Source organism: Alnus glutinosa, chromosome 2, assembly GCF_958979055.1.
Source record: "Alnus glutinosa chromosome 2, dhAlnGlut1.1, whole genome shotgun sequence".
Taxonomy (NCBI): domain Eukaryota; kingdom Viridiplantae; phylum Streptophyta; class Magnoliopsida; order Fagales; family Betulaceae; genus Alnus; species Alnus glutinosa.
The window spans coordinates 30665165-30686946 of record NC_084887.1 but is presented as its reverse complement, the minus strand read 5'-3'; the positions used below and the strand labels follow the sequence as shown (position 1 = coordinate 30686946).

At 33.8% G+C, this 21782-nt stretch overlaps 3 protein-coding genes across 4 annotated transcripts; 1 reads left to right on the top strand and 2 right to left on the bottom strand.

Moving 5' to 3' along the window:
* Window positions 1-3396: 3396 nt before the first annotated feature.
* LOC133860497 (uncharacterized) lies at window positions 3397-3912 on the top strand. Its single transcript, XM_062296088.1, has one exon. The coding sequence runs from the start codon at window positions 3397-3399 to the stop codon at window positions 3910-3912; it is 516 nt and encodes a 171-aa protein (XP_062152072.1).
* A 1625-nt stretch (window positions 3913-5537) lies between these two features.
* LOC133861193 (uncharacterized protein At4g22758-like) lies at window positions 5538-6553 on the bottom strand. The gene is made up of 2 exons (XM_062296917.1): window positions 5997-6553; window positions 5538-5892 (listed from the first exon to the last, which is right to left on the bottom strand). Exons 1-2 carry the CDS (start codon window positions 6277-6279, stop codon window positions 5714-5716), a joined length of 462 nt encoding a protein of 153 aa, XP_062152901.1. The 5' UTR covers window positions 6280-6553; the 3' UTR covers window positions 5538-5713.
* A 3643-nt stretch (window positions 6554-10196) lies between these two features.
* On the bottom strand, window positions 10197-17480 carry LOC133859379 (protein PTST, chloroplastic). 2 transcript variants are annotated; one of them, XM_062294771.1, is made up of 9 exons: window positions 17406-17480; window positions 16718-16752; window positions 16152-16443; window positions 15020-15109; window positions 13919-13987; window positions 11652-11757; window positions 11193-11281; window positions 10610-10722; window positions 10197-10533 (listed from the first exon to the last, which is right to left on the bottom strand). In XM_062294771.1, exons 2-9 carry the CDS (start codon window positions 16735-16737, stop codon window positions 10431-10433), a joined length of 882 nt encoding a protein of 293 aa, XP_062150755.1. In that variant the 5' UTR covers window positions 16738-16752; window positions 17406-17480; the 3' UTR covers window positions 10197-10430. The 2 variants fall into 2 exon arrangements, with proteins under 2 accessions (XP_062150755.1, XP_062150756.1); XM_062294772.1 differs by having other exon boundaries at window positions 16152-16486; window positions 17406-17473.
* Window positions 17481-21782: the final 4302 nt, after the last annotated feature.

Below are 21782 nucleotides of genomic sequence, written 5' to 3'. Positions count from 1 at the left end.
GGACCATAAAATGGTTAACCCATTAGACTCGTTTAATAAAAGGGTCATTATAGGGTCAGCCCGCTTGACCCGTGGGTTGACCTGTATACTTAAACATTTTTTTTCAACATTAAAAATTTAATTTAAACAATCATATTACTTCTCTCTTTCACTCACTGTCTAAAGAGTAAAAACTAAACTAAAAAAAAACTAGTCTTTTTCTTTTATTGAGTTAGAACTTTAACAAAAAAGGCAAAGACTAAAAAAAATTAGCGGAGTTTTTTTTTTTTTTCAAGTTTTCAAACTTAAAAGTTGAACCAAAACAAGTAAATAATAAAACAACTCAATATTTTATATTTCAACTATGAAATAATATGATTATTCAAACAATATGATTTTTTTTTTTTTTTAGTTTAAATTTGTGTTTTTATTTTTATAGATTTTATTAATAAACGGGTCAAACGAATCAATCGGATCGGGTCAACCCGTTACTTAGCAGGGTCGTGTTAGGGTTTAAGAATTTGACCATTTTATCTAAACGGGTCGTATCAGGATTGACCCTTAACGTATTCACGGGTCAAACGGGTCGTGTCAACCCGTTTTGACAGCCCTAGTCAAAGCACTCGAACGCCATTAACAGCTAGTACTTGACTGATCCTTTTGTGCAACTTTTATGACTCGTTTGAATGTGCGATTTTTTTTTTTTATATATTTGAATGGTTTAAAAAACCTAAGACCAAATTAGAAAAAATTAAATAAAATTTGAGTAGAATTTAAATTCTAAAAAACAGTATTTAAAAAACAAAAATACCCAAACATGCGCTTAATCTTGACAGATTTTTTTATTATTATTTATCTCTTTTAAACCTTTCCTAAGAACAAGTAATTCAAGAGATCGAGGTTACTGTAGTTGTTCTTTTCTTTTAAAAAAAGAAAAACCTAATCCACCCATAATTTAGAACCTTGTCTTAATTCAATCAATTTGTGAGATACTTTATTTTGTCAATTTGACTGTGGTTTTGCCAAAAGTTGTGTCTGAAACCACCTTGGTTTTGTGTTTTGTGAAAATTAACCGCTGTCGTTGGTTTCCAGAATTGATAGTTCTAATTCTTGCAAATTTTGAAATCCTCCTGTGGCTGGTTTTATGAAAATTAATTGGGATGCTTCTTTGAATGTAAAATCTGCTTTGATTGGTATGGGTTGTGTGATTAGAAATGCTGAAGCTTTTGTAGTTGCAGCTAAATGTGGCATTTCTAAGGCTGTTGCAGAACCGGTTTGTGCTGAAGCCATGGCTGCCCTTTTTGCTTTGGAGTTCTGTTGTGAGTTGGGTTATGTGAATGTTGTGAGTGAGGGTGACTCTTTGCAAATTATCAAAGGTGTTTGTGATTCTGATTATTCCCTCGACAGAATTGGTCATTTTTTGGATGCCATTAGACAAAAAGTTGGTGAATTTTCTGTTTGTAAGTGGAGTCACTGTCTTAGAGATGCCAATGAAGTGGCCTACTGTCTTGCTAGAAGGGCTTCTTCACTTAGTCTTTGTAATGTCTGGAATGATAATATGCCTTTGTTTATTTCTTCTGTTTGTATTAGAGACTTTTTAGTCTCTAGACTATAATAGTCATCTTTCTTAATGAGAAGAATTACTTTGTTAAAAAAAAAAAAAAAAAAAAGTATTCTTCTCTTATATATATCAATGGCTCCATTCATACCGGTAAATAGGTTGTACGTGCGACCACTGAGTATACTTGCTTGAAACTTCGAGAGCACTACTCTTAGTGCTATTATATATATAATATAGAGTAGTATATATAGCGACATCCTTACAATTAATGCCCCGTTACGTCTCAGACTTAATTAAATTAGATTAAACATTTAAAATAGCTCGAGTCTAATGTCTCAAAATTATGCTTAACAATATATCATGCATTACTAAATAGTCTTTTCATCGCCCTAGTGCTACTTAGTTTTGGTCTAGTACGTCGCTCTCATAGCAACGTCTTTTTAGACCGTATTCATAGCTATATGCCATGAACCTTAATCAAAGGTCAAATAGAGCATACTTAGGGTCGACTTTAATGATCATATAGTACTCATAGGACTCAAATAGCGAGGAAACAAGGATCACTTCCCAGTTCCATTGCCCTTTCTCCTCCATATTTTGTGCAGCATGAGTACAAGTTAGATCACCATGAGCATATTACCCCCAAATGATCAGGGTGGTTCACCACCCCAGGTCGCGCGGTAGGTGGGGTAAAAGAATCATTCCTTGTTTTAGCTACGATTTTTTTTTTTTTTTAATTTAAATTTTTAATTTTTAATTTCTAAGTTTTTTAGTTTTTAGTCTTTTTAGAATTTTTTTTTTTATTAAGAGTAATTTTGTAATTGCGGGCAAGGATATCACAATTTTTGATAGTTTGAAGTATGTGGACATTGCCGAAATGTTTAATTTTGAAAGGACATTGATAATTATGTGGTAGTTTGACAGGATATGATAACTTTTCCTTAATAATTTACACCAAAGAGAATCATTGGAAGCATACCAAGGACGCACCTTGAATCTGTGCCCCAAGACCCTAAAACCCCTCATAAATCCAATCAATTTAGTGCACCCCTTCGCTCAACCCCTTCCTCTTCTTCTTCTTCTTTTTTTTTTTGTAAAGTGTTTTCTTTGATAATTTTCCTCAAAGTTATAATGAAAATTTCAAATGAATTTTGCTAGAAAGGACACATGAAAACTCGTTAGTGAGTTTGACGGAGAAAATTGCTCATGCATGTTAAAGAATTTTTTTTTTTTTTTTTAAATTAAAAGCAGAACCAAGATTTGGATGGAAAGTCCTATTTTTCATATAGGACAAAACACAAGGGCCGGAGTAAGATTATTTTCAAGGTTATATTGAAAGTTTCAAATGAATTGTATTATAGGGGATACATGGAAGATTGAAAGCCTATTAATACGTTTGACATATAAAATTGTGCATGTAACGATCTATTATTATACGGTCTTTTTTTTTTTTGGATGATTTTTTTATTATTTATTATTATACGGATCGAGTTATTTGATAAAATTTGATGCTTAAGGAGATAATTGTAAAATTATACGAGTAAAACTCCTGATAACTAGGTAATTTCCCGAAAATTCCTCTACGTACGTTTCTGAAGGTGTAATTATATAAGCAATAGAATTTCGGTTCTTCACATCCTCTTCTTGCCTACCGACCAACGCACGTACGTACGTACTTCACTGATCGCTGTGACTCGATCATAAGCAATTACTCCTTTTTCCCGCAGAAATCCTGTAAAAGGTAAGTCTTTGTTTTTCTTCTGGTCTCTTTTTCTTTAACCCTAGCTAATATAACTTTACATACATGCAGATTGCTGTGAAGAAGAGATGAAAAGCATGCGCAGCTAGCCTCAAACATGAACGATATTAGCAATTCAAAAACGTATAAAAGGAGGAGATCAGCAAGCGATCATGAGAGGATGGCCGGAGAAGAAGACTACGACGTCGTTTTGTGTCTCGCCATTCTCAGTGCCGAGGGCCTCGACAGCCCGAGTAGCCATCCTTCCGTTGGTAAAAGGATTTATCGCGTTGTATACTGGGTTGAGCCGGAATACAAGTTCTGCACGTTGGAGGCTCTAGGATTACTGAATCCGGTTTGGGAGGAGCAAAGGCGCATTGTACTAGGCGTGCCGGGAAAGTATCGTGAGTTCTTGAACTTGGAGGTGGTTAGGGTTTGTTCCAAGGCAGACCCAGGTACCTCTTCTGGTGTAGTTGTGGTGGGCAGAGCTCAGATTCCCTTACCATGGAAGCTATACAAGAACAAATCTGGGCGCTTTGGACTCGTTAGAGTTGAAGGGCTAGGGTTAAAAGCTGAAGGGCATATTGCATTGTCCATGGAACTGAAGAAGATTAGAAGAAACGAGATTAATTAGTTTATTGATTGTTTCATTAAACTAGCGATTGTATTTCTGTTCAATTCTCTTTCTGGTCGATCAGATCGAAAGCTATTAGATATTTAGATAACTCTAGTACGGATTTTTTTTTTTTTTTTTTTTAATTTTATTAATATATATATGGGATTGGTCTTTCTATAATCGAAATGTTCAAAGTATGTTGAATTAATTTTATTTCTACCGCGAGTAGAATTCGAGCTTAATTATTACCAAGTTAAATAATTTGCTAAAGCTTATCTTCTTTATTTTTTGAGCAAACTCGAGCTCAATTGCCCAGTTAACTTATTCATTCATTATATAAAGTAAATATAATGATTTTATGTTTTTTGTAAATTTAGACTAATTATTAATTAGTTAATTAATTATTATTAAGATTTTAACATATATATATATATACACACACATTATGTACAGACACATATATAACAATAATTTAATCTATATTTATTGTATTAAGAAGAGAATTTCTCTTTACTTAAGATGTTTTAGTTACGAAATTAAAATAATATTATAAAAAATAATAAAAATAAAGTTATATAAGCTGAGTTGAGTTTATATAAATATAGTTTATTTAACAATATAATCGAGTATAATTTTATATTCACGATTGACTCATTTATTAGACATATCAAATTTTAGTCAAGTTTATACGGATGGATATCGAGCAAGCTAAGTCGTCGTACATACTTATTGATCATTTAAGGCCCTACTTAGTGGAACGTGTCGGTATGCAGTAAACTCAATATTTTACAAAACAAATGAGAATAACGTACACACATCATTTTGCAACCTGATTTCTAACAAGTAAATAAGTCAAAAAAATCATGCTGACACGTTGCATAAACATATAATATCATGCACATAGAATTACCCTTCCCCCTCAATTGATCTGATTTATGTATGCTAATGTCAGTTTTTATTTTTTATTTTGAGAGATATGCTAATCTAAACTTGAGACTTCGAGATGTTGACATTAACATAACAATTTGATGTACTGGCTATATATATATATATATAATTAATAATTTTCTAATCTGAAATCTAACCAACAAATCTTAATTATTGTACTTTAATTTATTATAATTTCACTTGGCACTATTTGACTTGGATGCTTTCTGTAAGTTCCCATGGAGAAATGCTAGAGCATCTTTTGGTGTTCTTCTAGTATTCTCATGGCATAGCATAGATGCAATTTTTGAACACCATCTCAGGAGAACACTAAGAAAACACCAGAAGATGCTCTAGCATTCATCAAGTCCATGATGCTCTTCAACCAAAATTCTAGGGACAAGGATTACAGATCGAACCTTTAAACCATAGCCTCTATTTTGGCAAAGTATATTTTCTTTCTTTGAAATCAAAAGCTTAAATTAATTCTTCGCCGACCCACCCCTCCCACAATTATGCTAGGGCTTTGTCACTCTACTCCATCCAATTATCACAACCGTCCCTTTGCCAAAAGTAGCCCAAACGAACATTAATCAAACACGACAAAAGATAACAATGGTAGGAATTCTTTCTAAAAAAAGAATATATTTAGAGACTGTGTCGGAGAAATTTTCAAAGTTTATATGCCAAATAAGATCCAAACGCAATCCAAAGTCTAATATAACCACAAAGGCATATTTTTGCAATCTAATAGCACCAATTAAGCATCAAAGTTCACATTTAATTACAAGCAGAATAATATATTATAAAGCGTGAGAAGATCGAGACAGTTACAGTGGAGGAACTGAATTCACTGATAAGAAAGAAGATTCTCCAATGACAAAGACAGAGCTCAACGGGACAATATGATTTTGCTGAAGGGCTTGTTAAGCCATGCTTTCCAGCTACCACTTCGCTTTTGAGCTATCATCTCGGCCGGCCTCCCCTCTGTCATCTGCGGCTGCCCCTGCTTCTTGCACAGCACAAAGTTCCTTCCCCCATGTGAGCCTATTGATTCCCACGGATTTAAAGCTACGTACAAAAATTCATTTAACAAAAAAATAATAATTAATTAATTGTTCAATCATGATGATCAATAGAAAGCAAAGATAAACAAATTTGAACAATATTATTACCATTGAATCCTGCATCTGCGCAATAGAGAACGAAACCATTCACATCGGAGCCGAGCACCGGCAGCCGGCCTTCGCGGGCGTAGGATTTGAGCGCGGTGTCAATGACGCCAGCAACAAGATCAGTCTCGTTCACCACAAATCTCAACGGTCCGGCGCTTCCAAGAACGTTGACTGTGATCAAGAATCTGTTACTCTTCACTCGCGGCTTCACGTTTTGACCGTCGCTGTTCTTCTTCTGCTTCTGAAACTGATCAGTTTTCTCAGGGACGTTAATCTTTTTCATCTTTGATCTTGTTTTGAAAGACCCAAATGGAAATTAACGAAACTAAATACGTAGAGTTTGGACGAGGGAGAGCGCGCGCTCAAGGGTCCAAGCCAAGGCAACGATAGTACCAGGCTTGTTTGCAGGAACCATAGGAGGAGGGCAACGCGTGTGGCATACGCGCAGTTGCTATGTGGAAGAGAGAGGGGAGAAAGTGCGTGAAAGGAGATGTTTCCACCATTCAAGATTCAAAAAAGAATGAGTTGATCGAACAAGAGTAAAAGGGATCGGAGTTAGGGTTAATATATAAAGGAGAGCAGAAAAGGTAAGCCCCGCCAGGTTTCCTCCATTATTAGGATCCTTTATAATTTTTTATTTGAATTTGAAAGAATTGAAGAGATGATTACCTAATGAAATTAATAAAAATTTGACTTTTAACCATTTATATGATTAAATAGGTCTTGTAAGTGGTCTCTCACAATTACCTGCTTAAATTCTCTCGTATTAATAAATAAATATCGATAATTTGATCTGATTTGCTACAAATTAACTTGAGAGAGTTTTTATGGTTGATGACTTGATGGGCTAATTTTAAATATTTTTAATATTTCGACCCTGCATTGTTTATTACTTTATCTAGGGTAGGTAATATGAGACAAAGAATTAAAGAATATCGGTAGGTTGTCTAATTGAATAGTTGATGTTGTGAAAAAATAATATTATAATTATATAGTTGGTGTTGGGATAAATTAAAAGATTTTGGATAGAAAATAAGAAAATATTTACGGGTTTCTCATAAAAGGAATATGTCCTCGGGCAGAGAGAGATAATCATGAAAAATCGACTAATAAAAGACGTAATATAAATGATGGTGACAGTGGCAGACCCAACATTGACAAATTGAGAGGGTTAAATTGAAAAAAATAAATTAGGGGGACAAAACTTAATTTTTCTTTTTTGTTTTTGTTTTTTTTTTTTTTTTTTTTTTTTTTTTTTTTTTTGAGAAAAATAAATATATCGAGTTGTTCATGAGCTTGTTTTTATAAATTCCACTCTAATTCGATTCATTACTAAATGAGTTGGACTTGGACTTGGACTTGAATAGGGGTGTAAACGAGCCGATTCTAAGCGAGTATTGCCTGTTCGGGCTCGACTCGTTTAACAAACAGTAAAGCTCGAGCTCGAGCTCGACACGAGCTGAAAAATCTTGTGTGAGCTCGGCTCGCGTAACAAAAACTATTGTCCGAGCTCGAGCTCGACCATTTTGGTCGATCCTAAGCTCGAGTACTCGGCTTGAGCTTGGCTCGTATCATAATTTAAATTATTGACTTTAGCAAAAAAAATTAAAAATTAAAAATTAAACCACAAATTTTCAAAATAATGTGCACTTGCACATATTAGAATTTTGCAATAAAAGCAAACAATAAGGCAATTGCCAATGAGTCTAGAATCTGAATTACAATTATCTATGAATCTATAATAAGTAGGGGTGTAAACGAGCCGATTCTGAGCGGGTATTGCCTGTTCAGGCTCGGCTCGTTTAACAAACAATAAAGCTCGAGCTCGAGCTCGAGCTCGACACGAGCTGAAAAATCTTGTGCGAGCTCGGCTCGCGTAACAAAAACTATTGTCCGAGCTCGAGCTCGGCCATTTTGGTCGATCCTGAGCTCGAGTACTCGGCTCGTATCATAATTTAAATTATTGACTTTAGCAAAAAATAAAAATAAAAAAATTAAACCACAAATTTTCAAAATAATGTGCACTTGCACGTATTAGAATTTTGCAATAAAAGCAAACAATAAGTCAATTGCCAATGAGTCTAGAATCTGAATTACAATTATCTATGAATCTGTAATAAGTAATTAAATATAGTCAAATTGATCATTATGAATTTATGAGTCATAAATCATAATTTATAACTTCCTACTAATAATACTAATATTATATGATCATACGATCTAAGTATTATCATATGATAGCATATTTAATGTATTAACATGATTTAACAACTCGTATGATCTTAAATCTTAGATCTTAGATCACGTGATGTAATGATTATTAAGTATTTAATGATAAACTCATAACATATAATAAAGTGATTGCATATTTTATATTTACATGTCATATGGCACAATGTTATATTATTATATGATCATATAGCCATATAATCTTATTATATAACATGAATAATATGATTAAGTATATAAATTGTCATTATATCATATGACTAATAATTAATTATTGATATTATTCACTTTTATTATTTTATATACCTATAACCAATTAATATATACTAACTAATAACTATTGTTATTTATTACTTAATTTATGCTTAGATATAGTAAATTATTTATTAATATACTATATTATAAAACTAGTTATATATATATATATATATATATATATATATATATATATACGAGTCGAACCTTAATAAACGAGTCGATCCTTATACGAGCGGGTTCACGAGCTTTAGTCGAGTCGAGTCGAGTTTATACGAGTTTGCATCGTTTAATAATCGAGTTTGATTTTCGTGTTCACGAGTAGCTCATTTAATAATTGATTCGAGCACGAGTCGAGTTTATTCGAGCCGATCTCGAGTAAGCTCACGAGTAGCTCAACTCGTTTACACCCCTAATAATAAGTAATTAAATATGGTCAAATTGATCATTATGAATTTATGAGTCATAATTTATAACTACCTACTAATAATACTGATATTATATGATCATACGATCTAAGTATTATCATATGATAGCATATTTAATGTATTAACATGATTTAACAACTCGTATGATCTTAAATCTTAGATCTTAGATCACGTGATGTAATGATTATTAAGTATTTAATGATAAACTCATAACATATAATAAAGTGATTGCATATTTTATATTTACATGTCATATGGCACAATGTTATATTATTATATGATCGTATAGCCATATAATCTTATTATATAACATGAATAATATGATTAAGTATATAAATTGTCATTATATCATATGACTAATAATTAATTATTGATATTATTCACTTTTATTATTTTATATACCTATAACCAATTAATATATACTAACTAATAACTATTGTTATTTATTACTTAATTTATGCTTACATATAGTATATTATTTATTAATATACTATATTATAAAACTAGTTATATATATATATATATATATATATATATATATATATATATACGAGTCGATCCTTATACGAGCGGGTTCACGAGCTTTAGTCGAGTTGAGTCGAGTTTATACGAGTTTGCATCGTTTAATAATCGAGTTTGATTTTCGTGTTCACGAGTAGCTCATTTAATAATCGATTCGAGCACAAATCGAGTTTATTCGAGCCGATCTCGAGTAAGCTCACGAGTAGCTCAGCTCGTTTACACCCCTAGATTTGAACAATAATTTGGGCTTGAATTTAATGTGCTGAACTCATTTAAGCTTGGACAAGCTCGGATTAGGCTCTGATTACATCAAAACACTTTATTAAAAAAAAAAATCAACCTCTAAATTTTTTTTATCAATTCTTTCAGCACCATTGGAGAGAGAGAAAGGGGCAGAGAGAACAGTTTGATATGTAGGACACCCATGGCTAGATACGTATTTTATTGAAATACCAACTTGCAGACGACTTGCTCTTACATCACTTGTGGTACCAAGAAAAATGTCTCTTTTTGGGCGGTTCCTTCCTTTGTAGCATCGACCTAGCTTGTTAATGAAAGCGCTGTAGAGTGCACTCCAAGTATAAGGGCCCCCCCCCCCCCCCACCCAAAAAAAAAAAAAAAAAAGAAAGAGAAGAAAACGTCGTCGTATTTCTCTCCAAATTACCATAAGAAGTCGTTTAAGTAAAGAATTTTTCTTATAAATGAAACATTCATACGTGACACGTGAAATGCTTCTTTAACAATATTTCACAACCCAATCCCATCATCGATCTTCACCGTTGATTTTAAAAATTAAATACAAATTTTTTACAAGCGCAATGTTACTGTAAGAATAGAGATGATACACAGTGAATCGATTTTTCAAGAAATATTCTTGTCAAACTTCTAATAAGCTATGCTAGTCATGTAAACGTACAAGTTAATATAAACAAAGTCAAAAGTCAAAAGGAGCTCATCCACGTCTGCATTAACCATATTGACTAGAACAGCAGACCTGCAGTTATTTCACTATTAACAAGTTGTTTTTCAGTAGTCCCTCGCCAACTGTAGGGTATTCTGGGGATAGATGCCACTCTCCATCCACCAAGAACTTGATTTCGTACCTTCAAAACATAAAATTAGGGTTCAGAAGAAGAAGATGAAGAAGAGTTAAGTTAACTGACCCAGTTGAATTGGCACCTTCCAGGCCTAAGCATTAATGTTGTTGAGAACTTCGTCAAGGAACCAGTGTATTCTGGTGATAACTGCTCCCCTTGACTCCATCCATCAAATGTTCCCATTACTTGCACGCTCTGATCCAGAATGAAGCAAATTTTACATTGAGAGGAACTATACCATAGAAAGAACATGTAAATATTCTTACTTCAAATTAAACAAAGCCAGGCTGTATAAGGAAACCACAAAGGTCGAGGGAACTCAACCCAGGAACAAGTATGGAGAGAAGCCAACAAATGGAGAGAATCATTTTCCCCTTCCATTTTTCTTTTGGAGATAGGAAATGCTATATTTGAGCTAACAAATGGAGAGAATCATCCCTTTAGGTTGACACTTTGGCTCCACGCTAAGTTATTCTGCTTCAACTTATTAGAGCAGACGGCTGAGCGCACTTATCTTAAAACCTTTTCAAATTATAGCTCAACCTTTACCCTAAATTGAAGTGCTCCATGTCATCATATATCAATAGGACAAGATGACCCAATATAAATGAAACTCTATTTTCATGAGCAAAGAAAAATCCAAGGTATATGAACAGAATGATTACCTCAGCCATGCCACACCAGAATAAGGGAACCTCCTTGGACTGTGCGGTTTCCACATCCTTTATCTGTTCCGTCAGCTTTCCATGTACAGCTTTACACATGGACACAAAGTCAGAAGAATCTATGTCAGAACATGGAAAAACTTCATACCAACAAATCCAAGTCTTTAAATTTGAAGAGTTAGTCTCTCTAATCAATTAAGGCAAACAAATATATTGATACAGAAACCTAATCAAGTCCAATTTGACTTCCCTCCCTTGATAATCAAATAAGACTAAAAATTCTTCTGTAAATCCCTATAATAGAGAGGATTCACAAGAGAACTATTCCAAAGAACCTTGCAATACACACACACACATTTTACATCCATCATATAAGTAAGCACCAAGAGAAATTGACAGGACTTGGTTTAAAGTGGATGAGTCTGTCAATCTGGAGCAAGGACAGGAACATGATCATACCTTCTAATCGCGAGAGAAGATGAGATTGTATGTATTTCCCATTGATCTTTCTTGAACCTGCTGGAATGGCAATTTTAGTTATTTCTTCTGCAACTGTGACCAAAGCCTGTCCATGCAAAACAAATAAAAGAATAATCACATAAAAAGTTTGGGTCTTAATTTATCATACGATGCATGAAAATAAAAGCTTAAAACATTATGCTTACTAGAATTATCCATGCAGTGCAGATAGGGGATAAGAATATTAATTTAAACAAAATACATGTATGGTTCAAGTTCACCTTCAAACTGTAATTATATAATAAAAACTAAGGTCAAAGCTGGATACAGTCTCTACATGCTAAGCAAAAACCATTCAGAAAATTTAGGGTAAATGTATCAGCACTCCCTGTGTTGGAGTCCGATTTGAAAATGGTCTCACTTTTTAAAAATTAATATTAATTCCTTCAGTTTTTCGAAAATTTGAAATCAGTCATTCCGTCACTTTTCTGTCCATTTTCGCAACTTCCGTTAATGCCACGTCAGCCTTTTTATCACATCACCTTATAATATTATTTTTTTGATAATTTTATTTAAAAAGAAATATATATATATATATATATATATATATATATATATATATATATATATATATATAAAGAAAAGAAAAGAAAAAGGAAGGGTTGGTGAGGGGGGTGGTCTACGAGCCACCCCCAGGCCTTGGATCTAGGGGTGACCAAGCGCCACCCTCCGGCCCCTGAGGGTGGCTCGCAAGCCACCCCCAAACCCTTCCTCTTTTTTTTTTCTTTTTTTTTTTAATAATTTTATTTAAAAATAATATTATTAAAAAAATAATATTTTAAGGTGATGTGGCAAAAAGGCTGACGTGACACTAATGGAAGTTGTGAAAATGGACGGAAAAGTGACTGAATAACTGATTTCAAATTCGCGAAAAACTGAAGGAGTTGATATTGACGTTTAGAAAGCGATGGGTCATTTTCAAATCATGCTCCGACTCAAGAAGTGTTGATACATTTACCCAAAAATTTATGTATCCACGATGAAACAGGTTAGCTCTAATTCTTCTATATGCTTCACAGAAGCAGGTTTCAGATGCAGGGTAATGTTTTAAAATATTGTTATTGCCTGAGAAGTAATATCATCAATGCTGAAACAATCTGGATAAATTGGAGTTTCCTAAAATTATATTCCAAAAGTACTAGTCAAATTATAATTGGAGTTTCCTAAAATTACTTATAAAGCTCTTTCATCTAGTAAAGAACCAATATGGGACTCTTAGCACTCGTGAGCACATTTATAATCAATCCACTCAATGTGGGCAATCCACCCACCCAATGTGGGTCTTAACTTCCAAGTGTCACGCCTGATATATTATTTTGGCCATGTCAAAAGCAAGATCAAACAATATTAGTCAAGCCACCCTACTTAGCCAGAACAGCAGATCATCTTTATTAGCTTCTGATGCTTGATATAATTTTTAACCTTTTTTTTTTTTTTTATTGAATGCTTCAAGTGATAACATGCCCTAGTGGTGATGATAAAGGAGCAGGTTGGGGATCCAGGTCGGGGGTCATTTGAACAATGGTGGCAAGGGGGTAACTGGAGGTTACACCTTTAACACAAATGGATCCCGACTTTCATGGTTTTCAACTGTTACAGTATTTAAGCTAAAATAATTTAACCAAAATGGGAACTTCTCTGACACCCCCTGTCACATGCAAGACAAATAGAACTTGGAGTCCAATAACATACGATAACCGGGCTCTAAAATCATATTTGAGCATCAAACCCAAAAGTTTAAGCTATTGCATGGATAGGCTTACTAGTACACAAATCCATGTCATATTCCTCACTCAACCAACATTGGCCTTTTCTAACATCAACACTTGATTCATGTCAGACAGAATACCACTATCTTTGTTAATATCTGAGAAAGAACCTCTTATAATTGAGCACTCACAGTTTTCTAGCCAAATGCACTGGATAGAAGAGTTACTATTCTGGTATATAAATAAAAATCAAAACAAGGAGTCTGTGGTCCTCCAAAAATCAAGGAGTTTTAATTGAAGTTTACTTGTATTACAAAGAATACAAACAATTGACTTGGATAAGTAGATAAAGATTTTACACCATACAGATTATGATTGAAAAGGCCCAATATGGAACCAAGAATGTTGATCTTCTTGGGGCTTAGATTTGTCACATGTAATAGCCATATTGCTCATGAAAGACATCATAAGATTAAAACCAGTTTTCAATAGCATAACCTGAATTTCAAGTTCCAAGACAGCAAGTTCGCTTTTGAAATTAACCAATGCATCCTCCGTCATGTGCAACTGTAGAGATCAGAGATTAAAAAAAGATCTCAGTCCAAAGGCTTTGCAATTAACAATAATCTAATTAAAATTCTGCTGATCCAAACATTTGCTTTGGATCTCAGAAACTAACAACTGCACCCTTCCAAATTGGAGATGTTGGAGGCAAACTTGTGCAATATATCATTCTGCACTTAAATAAAGTTCCCTTTCTAAAAACCTTTGCTTGAAAAACAATCACGTTGAATATAATTTCAAAAAAGGGTGAACTATAAGCATAAATGAGACATCTGAGAAGAGGAAAGTGCATGATTTATACATTTCGACTAATCAAATTAAAAATGATTCACCACTCATACCAAGGGTAAATGTAAATTTTGACTCATAATATAACACCATTATGTGGACAAATTTGCCCACATAATGGTGTTATTTATTTACTCATTTCTATATGTTGAAGCATTAGCCAAAAGAAATGGATTACTAAAGCAGAATCTTACATGTTTACTGTCGTGAAGGTGACTTGAGTTCTACCTTTGTTGTATCAAACCCACACATTATACATGCCGCATTGTTAGTGGGCCATTTGATTTAGGGTTGGCCATCTTGTTGGGACATTCTCTACTATTTTGTAATTTTTTCGCCATGTTCACCCATGCACAAAGGCCAAAAGCCATAACACATAAGTTAATTTGCATGATTTGTGCGATTGCATTCATTGTTCATTCAATTGATTCCTTCTGTCATTCAAAAATGAAAGGCATTGCTTAAACATTTTCCCACCAGAACCAAAAAAGAAAAAAGACCTAGTGAGTAAATAAAAAGAATCTTATTTGCTACTAATCGATTTTTGGGTTACTATCAATAACGTATAAGCCATTATCATGCAGCTATTCTTACAGGAGAATGTGATCCAAAAAACCAGCTTTGAAATTCACAAAGCTGGCAAAATATGTAATGTGTTCTACCGAAAAATATTTATGAATTCAGAAATGCACCAGATTTTAATTTAGGAATAGTTACAAGGGACATATCATGTAAACATATACAAACCTGTCGTTTGAGGAAGCGGTTTTGTTGATTTGCTTCACTTAGTTTTTTAATGAGCCTTTCTCTTTCAGAATCAGCCAGCAGTGACTTCAGCTAGTATATAATTACCACAAACATTAGCTCTAAAATTTAAAAGCAGTATTTTGAGTATGTTAGTCACAATACCAAAGTCAAACAATAAGAACAAAGGAATGACTTAAGCAGACTGGGTCATCACTGTGCAATTATTTATAGCACGTGTTTCAATCCTGATTTGAGATCCAAGTAATTTTGGGTTCACCAAATTATAACTCATTGGAAATCCAAGTTTACAGTCTCATAATTTCAAGCTCAAGGAGCTAAAACAAGGTTACTGCCCACTCTTGACGACACATCACTGATAGTGATATAGGGCTGATACAAGGATCCAACTCAGTTTCCACTTTAAATTTCATGTAGATACACAACTTCTAATCTTACCAAATAGTTTTTTTATAACAGGAAAGTTTATCTAAGAGAGGAATCCTGCTGCCTACCAGAAGTAAACAATAGGTTTCCCTAAAGAATAACAATCTAAATTTCAAAAACCTACCAAATCTACATAAGATACAAGTTGAATCATTAAGAAAAAAGGCAATCAATCTTTCATTAACTTTCCATCTCCAAACTTGTGCTAGTTACAACCGGAAGCTTGAGATGGCACTAGAGGATTGTCTTGCAATGTCACTTTAGAGAGATTAAGATGAGCTATGATTTTTGGGAGTAAATGAGGTGCTGCAATATGGGTCTTCCTTACTCTTACTTCACTCTGTCGTTGATCATCTCTCTTCTCAGTTTTCTATGAAGGATTTAGGTTCTTTGCATTACTTTATTCAGGTTGCGGCTGTTCAACCACTTATACGCTTAAACTCACAGTCCCAAACCATAAGGATGACTACTTCTAGTTAGCAGAAAAAGAAAAGGGCAAAGACACTAGAGAAAGAAAAAAGGCTTGTCGCATTTCCCATTAAAAACAGAAAGTGATAGCATAGATAATAAAAATGTGGAGAGATTCCTTCGGTATCAGCACACAAGAGAATCAGAGATTATATGGACGAGAGGATTTATGTTTCCTACTCAATCATATAATAGCTCTAAAATGAGAACATGATTTTACCTCATCACTGCTTAGCGGTTGAGCAAGGACATCCTCTGGCTCATCATTACTAGAATTATCTTCCAAACTTAGGGCTGAAGATTCCTCCAAACTAACAGGCATTGGGTAAGTTCTCCAGAACATATGGGTCATGGGATTCTTTCCAATAGAAGATTGATGTGAATAAGTCGACCTTTGATAGCCCATCCTCGGATTCCAAGCAGCCACGTTATGTGGAAGTTTTTGTATATTTTCCCAACCTAATGTTCTTGAATTTCTTATGAGCCATGACACGTGTTTGTCAAGGCAACACCTTTCCAGATCATAAAGAAAGTGAGAGTTACGATATGAAGTGCCTAGCAATTAAGAGGGAAGGCTTAAGGGAAGATAAGGTGAATATTGCAAACAACGAACACTTTGATTAAAATCTTTAAAAATAAGTGAAAGAACTGCATAAAAATCATAACATCAAATAAATATTACCAAAGGATTTAAATCAGGAAAACATTGGCTAAACTCCACAAAAATTACTTTTCCTAGAAGAAATAAATGATCTCATGTATAAAATGAATGTCAAGCATGCTTACCTTGCAGTAGCTACATCCATGTTGAAGAGTTCCTCCTGAAAAATAGATGCAAAAACAAGGTAATGGCCGGGACCCTCATTCGTAATATAAGAGATTATACACTTAGAACACTTGGAACTGCCTGAAGTAGCATGAGGCCAGCAAGAAGTCTATCTTCTTATACCAGTGCAATACACATGATAAGGAGATCAATGTTCCAAGTCAACAGGTAATGGACATGTATCAAATGGTTCAACAAGGAACTCTTAGTTGTACCAGTGACTAGTTAGCTCCATACGTAGACTCCCCAAAACTTGGAACACCAAAATTTGAGATTCAATAAGACTTGAAACATCTCTTTCTTCCTCTCTTTCTTGAAAATTGCTCAGAAATTTTATCATTTCTGATAGTTAATCAAAAGAATCAACGTTTCCAGTTTTAATGGGTAAAGCATTTACTCGAACATATGATGGGTTTCTCTCCCACATATTGCAATGCGAACCACACTGAAGAAAATTCTTTCAACTTAAACCTAAGTTTCGATCATCAGTCAAATTCACGCATTAGCCAAAAGAAGAAAACCCCCAAAACGGTATCATACATTAATCTACGATACAACCATGAAACAGTTCACATTCGACGTAGTTTTCATGCAAACAGAAGCAGAACAAAAACTATGAATTCAAATGCAACACTTTTTGGCACTTACAAAGTTCAGATTTTGGGGAAGGCTCTTCGAAAGCTTGAGGCACAGAGGCCAGAGCGCGTGTGGTGTCTGCGTGAGGATTTTATGACTGGCAGAGAGAGGTGGTGATCCCAAAAATATGACACGTGGTAGGAGGTACTCCAGGCACGTGGCGCATCGGAAGAGGCCCAGTTTGGGGAGAGCACGTGATAAAAATAGTGGGAATGGGATGGGCTAGCCCAGTCCAGTAAGAAAAGTTCTAAAGTGCTGTAGGCCCTAACAAATTTTTGTGCAAGCCTGAAATCAATTCAGACAGTGATTAGGGCTGTCAAATTTTAACATGACTCGTAAACTCAACACGAAATTAAAAAGTTAAGAACTTATGATTGAAGAGTCCGACCCGTTTAATTAAATTGATCGGATTATGATTGAACTATATAGTCTTATACACATGCTGCGGCACGACATGAACCCGACACATGACATATAATGGCAGACAATTTTTGTCATGATCCACAAATTCAACACAAACTCAATACAACATTAAATGCAAGGGCGTAGCTAGGTGAAGGCTTGGGGGGTCCATGGCCCCCCAAGCCCCAAGCTTTTCCCGAAAAAATAAATAAATAAGTTTTACCCATAATTTTTTATTATTTTTTTTAATTTTGGCTCCTCAAATTTTATTTTATTTTCAATTTAGCCCTTTCAAAGTCTAAAAGCTAGCTCCGCCCCTATTTAGAGGGTTTTGAATAAAGAATTTAACCCATTTAATTAAATTGATCGAGTTAAAATTGACCTATATAATCTTATACACATACCTTAATGTGACTCGAACACAGCACACGAATACAAACTGTGACCCTTAGCATGCACCCCAAACTCATTTATTTGACTACATTCCAATACCATATTAGAATCTCAGCCATTCGTTCGTGGAGATATTGGCGACAACTTTTTTAGTGGCTTTTTTCTCATTTTGCAAGAGCCTTATCGTTGATTCCGGCCATCCAAAATTCTGCGTCAAAGCTATTTTGATTGAAAAATGGGTTCGATTAATTGATTTGACTTGCACGTGAGACGGTGAGAGTGTTTTAGGGATAAGTGACGAAATTAGTCATTAAATTAAATTAATTACTGACAAAAATTAAAACGTCAGGAGTACCTAGGGTAGGTCTACATGGAGTTCCCCAATGAAAATGTTATTCATAGCATAGGTTAATTAAACATAATAAAATATTCCAAATTAAACTGGGTAGCTAAGATGATCTGGTTTTGATTGCATCAACTTCGACCATTTCTCATCTACAACTCTTTATGTCATCTCAGTTTATATTGTAATATTTTCTTTTAATCGTACCTTATAAATTCATTAATTACATCCAATAAAAAAAAATTAATGCGACTGAAGACATGTTGTAAAAATAAAAAAAAGTGACATGATAAATCCTTCAAATCTATTACACCCTAAATTCACGGAAGCATCAATACTGTGAAAGTCGAGACTTTGGAATAATTATGTATGCTACGATTGTTTTGATATAAAATGTTTTTTTGAAAATTATTTTTCTTATTATTTGAATGTTTTGTTTGTTTATGTGTAAAATGACTTTTAGAAAATGTTTTTTTTAACATTTTCTGGTATTTGGTGAGAGTAAAAATAATAGTCAACCTAAAAATTATTTTTGTTTGACCAAAAATGCTTAGTAAATTTCGAAAAATGATTTACACTTTTTATTAAAAGCGTAAATCATTTTTTCCAGAAGGCAGACGCAGTCGACCTTCTAAACGACGCAGTCGACATTTACGTTCAAGCAGTCGACCATCACCGAATTCCAATAAGCCAAATTCAAGCACCAGTCGGTGCTGAAATCTAAAAAATTTTGCCAAAATCCGGCGACGTTCGTACACCGTCGCCGTATTCCGACGAACAAGGTGCTATGCCAAATTCCGGCCAGATTTTGGACTTCATCATCGGAATCCTGCCTGTTAATGATGGAATCTCGTCATCGTTTATTTTTCGTTGTTGGTATTTTTTCGTACAAGCTAAACACCAACAAATTTTTTCGAAAAAATCATATTTTCTGAAAAATGATTTCGTTGAAAATATTTTACGACGGAAACCATTTTACGTCGAAACAAACAGAGCATAATAGTATGACTAAAAATCGTAATCACACAAAAAACATTTGTCGATTGACCACAAAATTTTCTTTAATTAACGTAAAATGCTTTTTCTTTATTAAAACTGTAAAATATTTTTTAAGTTTGAGCATCTACTTCTCAAATCGCCAGACCACCGCCGGAACTCAAATTTTTAAGTTAATTTTTTTTTTAAAAAAAAAAATTATATATATATATATTTTATGTTGTGAATAAAAAATAATTTTTATAGGTTAATATGATTAAATATATATATATATATATATATATATATATATTTATTTATTTATTTATTTATTTGTGATTTTTCGTACGTACCAAACGTTGTTTTCTTAAAAATGATTTCCTTGGAATTGAAATCATAAATATTGAGACTATGAACCCAATTGACGACTAAATTGAAATCATAACAATAACAAAAACAAAAAATAAAAATAAAATCAAATAATTAATTTTTTATTTTTATTTTTTGACAAACCTTAAACATGAAGTTGAGACTATGAACCCTTTTGACATCTATCTTTTTTCTTTTTTTTTTTCTTTTTTTCGAATAGAGTTAACCTTCATTAAAAAATCCCAAATGGCCAAATTACAATGAATAGAAAGATTTTATAAAAAGACTCCCTAAAACACTAAGTCAGAAACTGACTTGAAAACAGCTACCAAACAAATACAAAGGATTACGGGACAACAATAAAGAACCTATCTTTACAATAAAGCTCACTAAAAAACTAAGAGAAGGGTGATCTAAGTTAAAAAGCCATAAAAAAAAAAAAAAAAAAAAAAAAAAAAAAAAAAAACAACCAGCAATCCAAGAACATCCATCAGGCAAACTGTAAGAACTGACCTAAAAAAACAAAAAACAAGACAATAATAAAAACCACCAACAGAGGCCCAGTGAGGGGAGGGGGCGGAGCCACCAGCAAGAAAGCACCAGATCCTCCAAAAATCGCCGTCAGCCATGGTAAGGGAAGGCGGGAGAGTGGCGTGTGGCCATCAAGAGGCAGGGAGGTCCCTGGCGCGTGTATGCCACGCGTCGATGTGTAAGGGGCGATGGAGGCCACGCCGAACGTCGGGGGACTCGGAGAACGCCGGCAAACCCAATTGTGAGGCCCGTGTTGTGCAATAATGGAGAGAGAAGCGTAGATCTATATCCAAAGATTTCGAGCCAAACAATCCTTCCAAAAATCACGCAAAACACGATGAAAAAGGGGCTAACCGGTGAGCTCAGTGATAAGGGAAAGAGAACGAGGGAGGGAAGCTTGATTAAAAATATGGAATAGAAAGTCAAATCCTTAATTGTGGACAGTTTCAGGAAATTATAAATAATTAAATCGTATCTACGCAAATTATGCCATTTTATTTACATGTCTAAAATCGGACAATATTATAAATAAAGTAATCTTGCAAGTTTTTATAAACTCTTCAACTTCAATAAGGGTGAATAGAGACGTAAATAAATCAGTCCGTTCGACAACCCGCTCGGTTTAGCCCGATTCAAACTCGAACTCTATACTGTATAAACTCGACCGTTACTGTAGAAACTCGCTCGATTAGTAAGTGATACATACTTGACTCGCTCGACAAAATTCAATAGGGGATCGCGATCTCAGCTCGTTTAAAGCTCGACCGGATCGCTTGCCCGGCTCGTTAGTCCGACTCGTTAGCTCGTTCATATCTTACATATATATTACATATTAATTATAATAGATTGATAACAAATATTTAGTATGTTAAATTAATATATTGCGTTATTAATAGTTAGTATATAACAATATTAAATAGTTAGCATATAAGTGTATATAAATATATATATATATAAACACATATATCACATCACACATGGATAACAATAGTTATATATTATACTTACTTAGTTATATAGAATATATTAGACTTACTATTTGTTCACATTATATATATACCATAACTTATACTCTCTAGTTATATATAATAACATATTATTAATTTGTTACGTACTTATAAACTATAATTATGTATTATATTTTATAATATACTTTATATAGTTACATATTATATATTTATGTTATTAATAATTGCATAGAGGTTGTTCATAAACTTGAGCTTGAATTCTGCTTTGATCACTTATTAAAAAATTTAATAGTATACCTCGAGCTCTATTTGAGCCAAGTTTATCGAGTAACCTGGCTCGGCTCTAATGTCATTTTCAACGAACTCGAGCTTGAGCTCAATCTCGAGCTCGTTCGAGTTTTAGAGGAG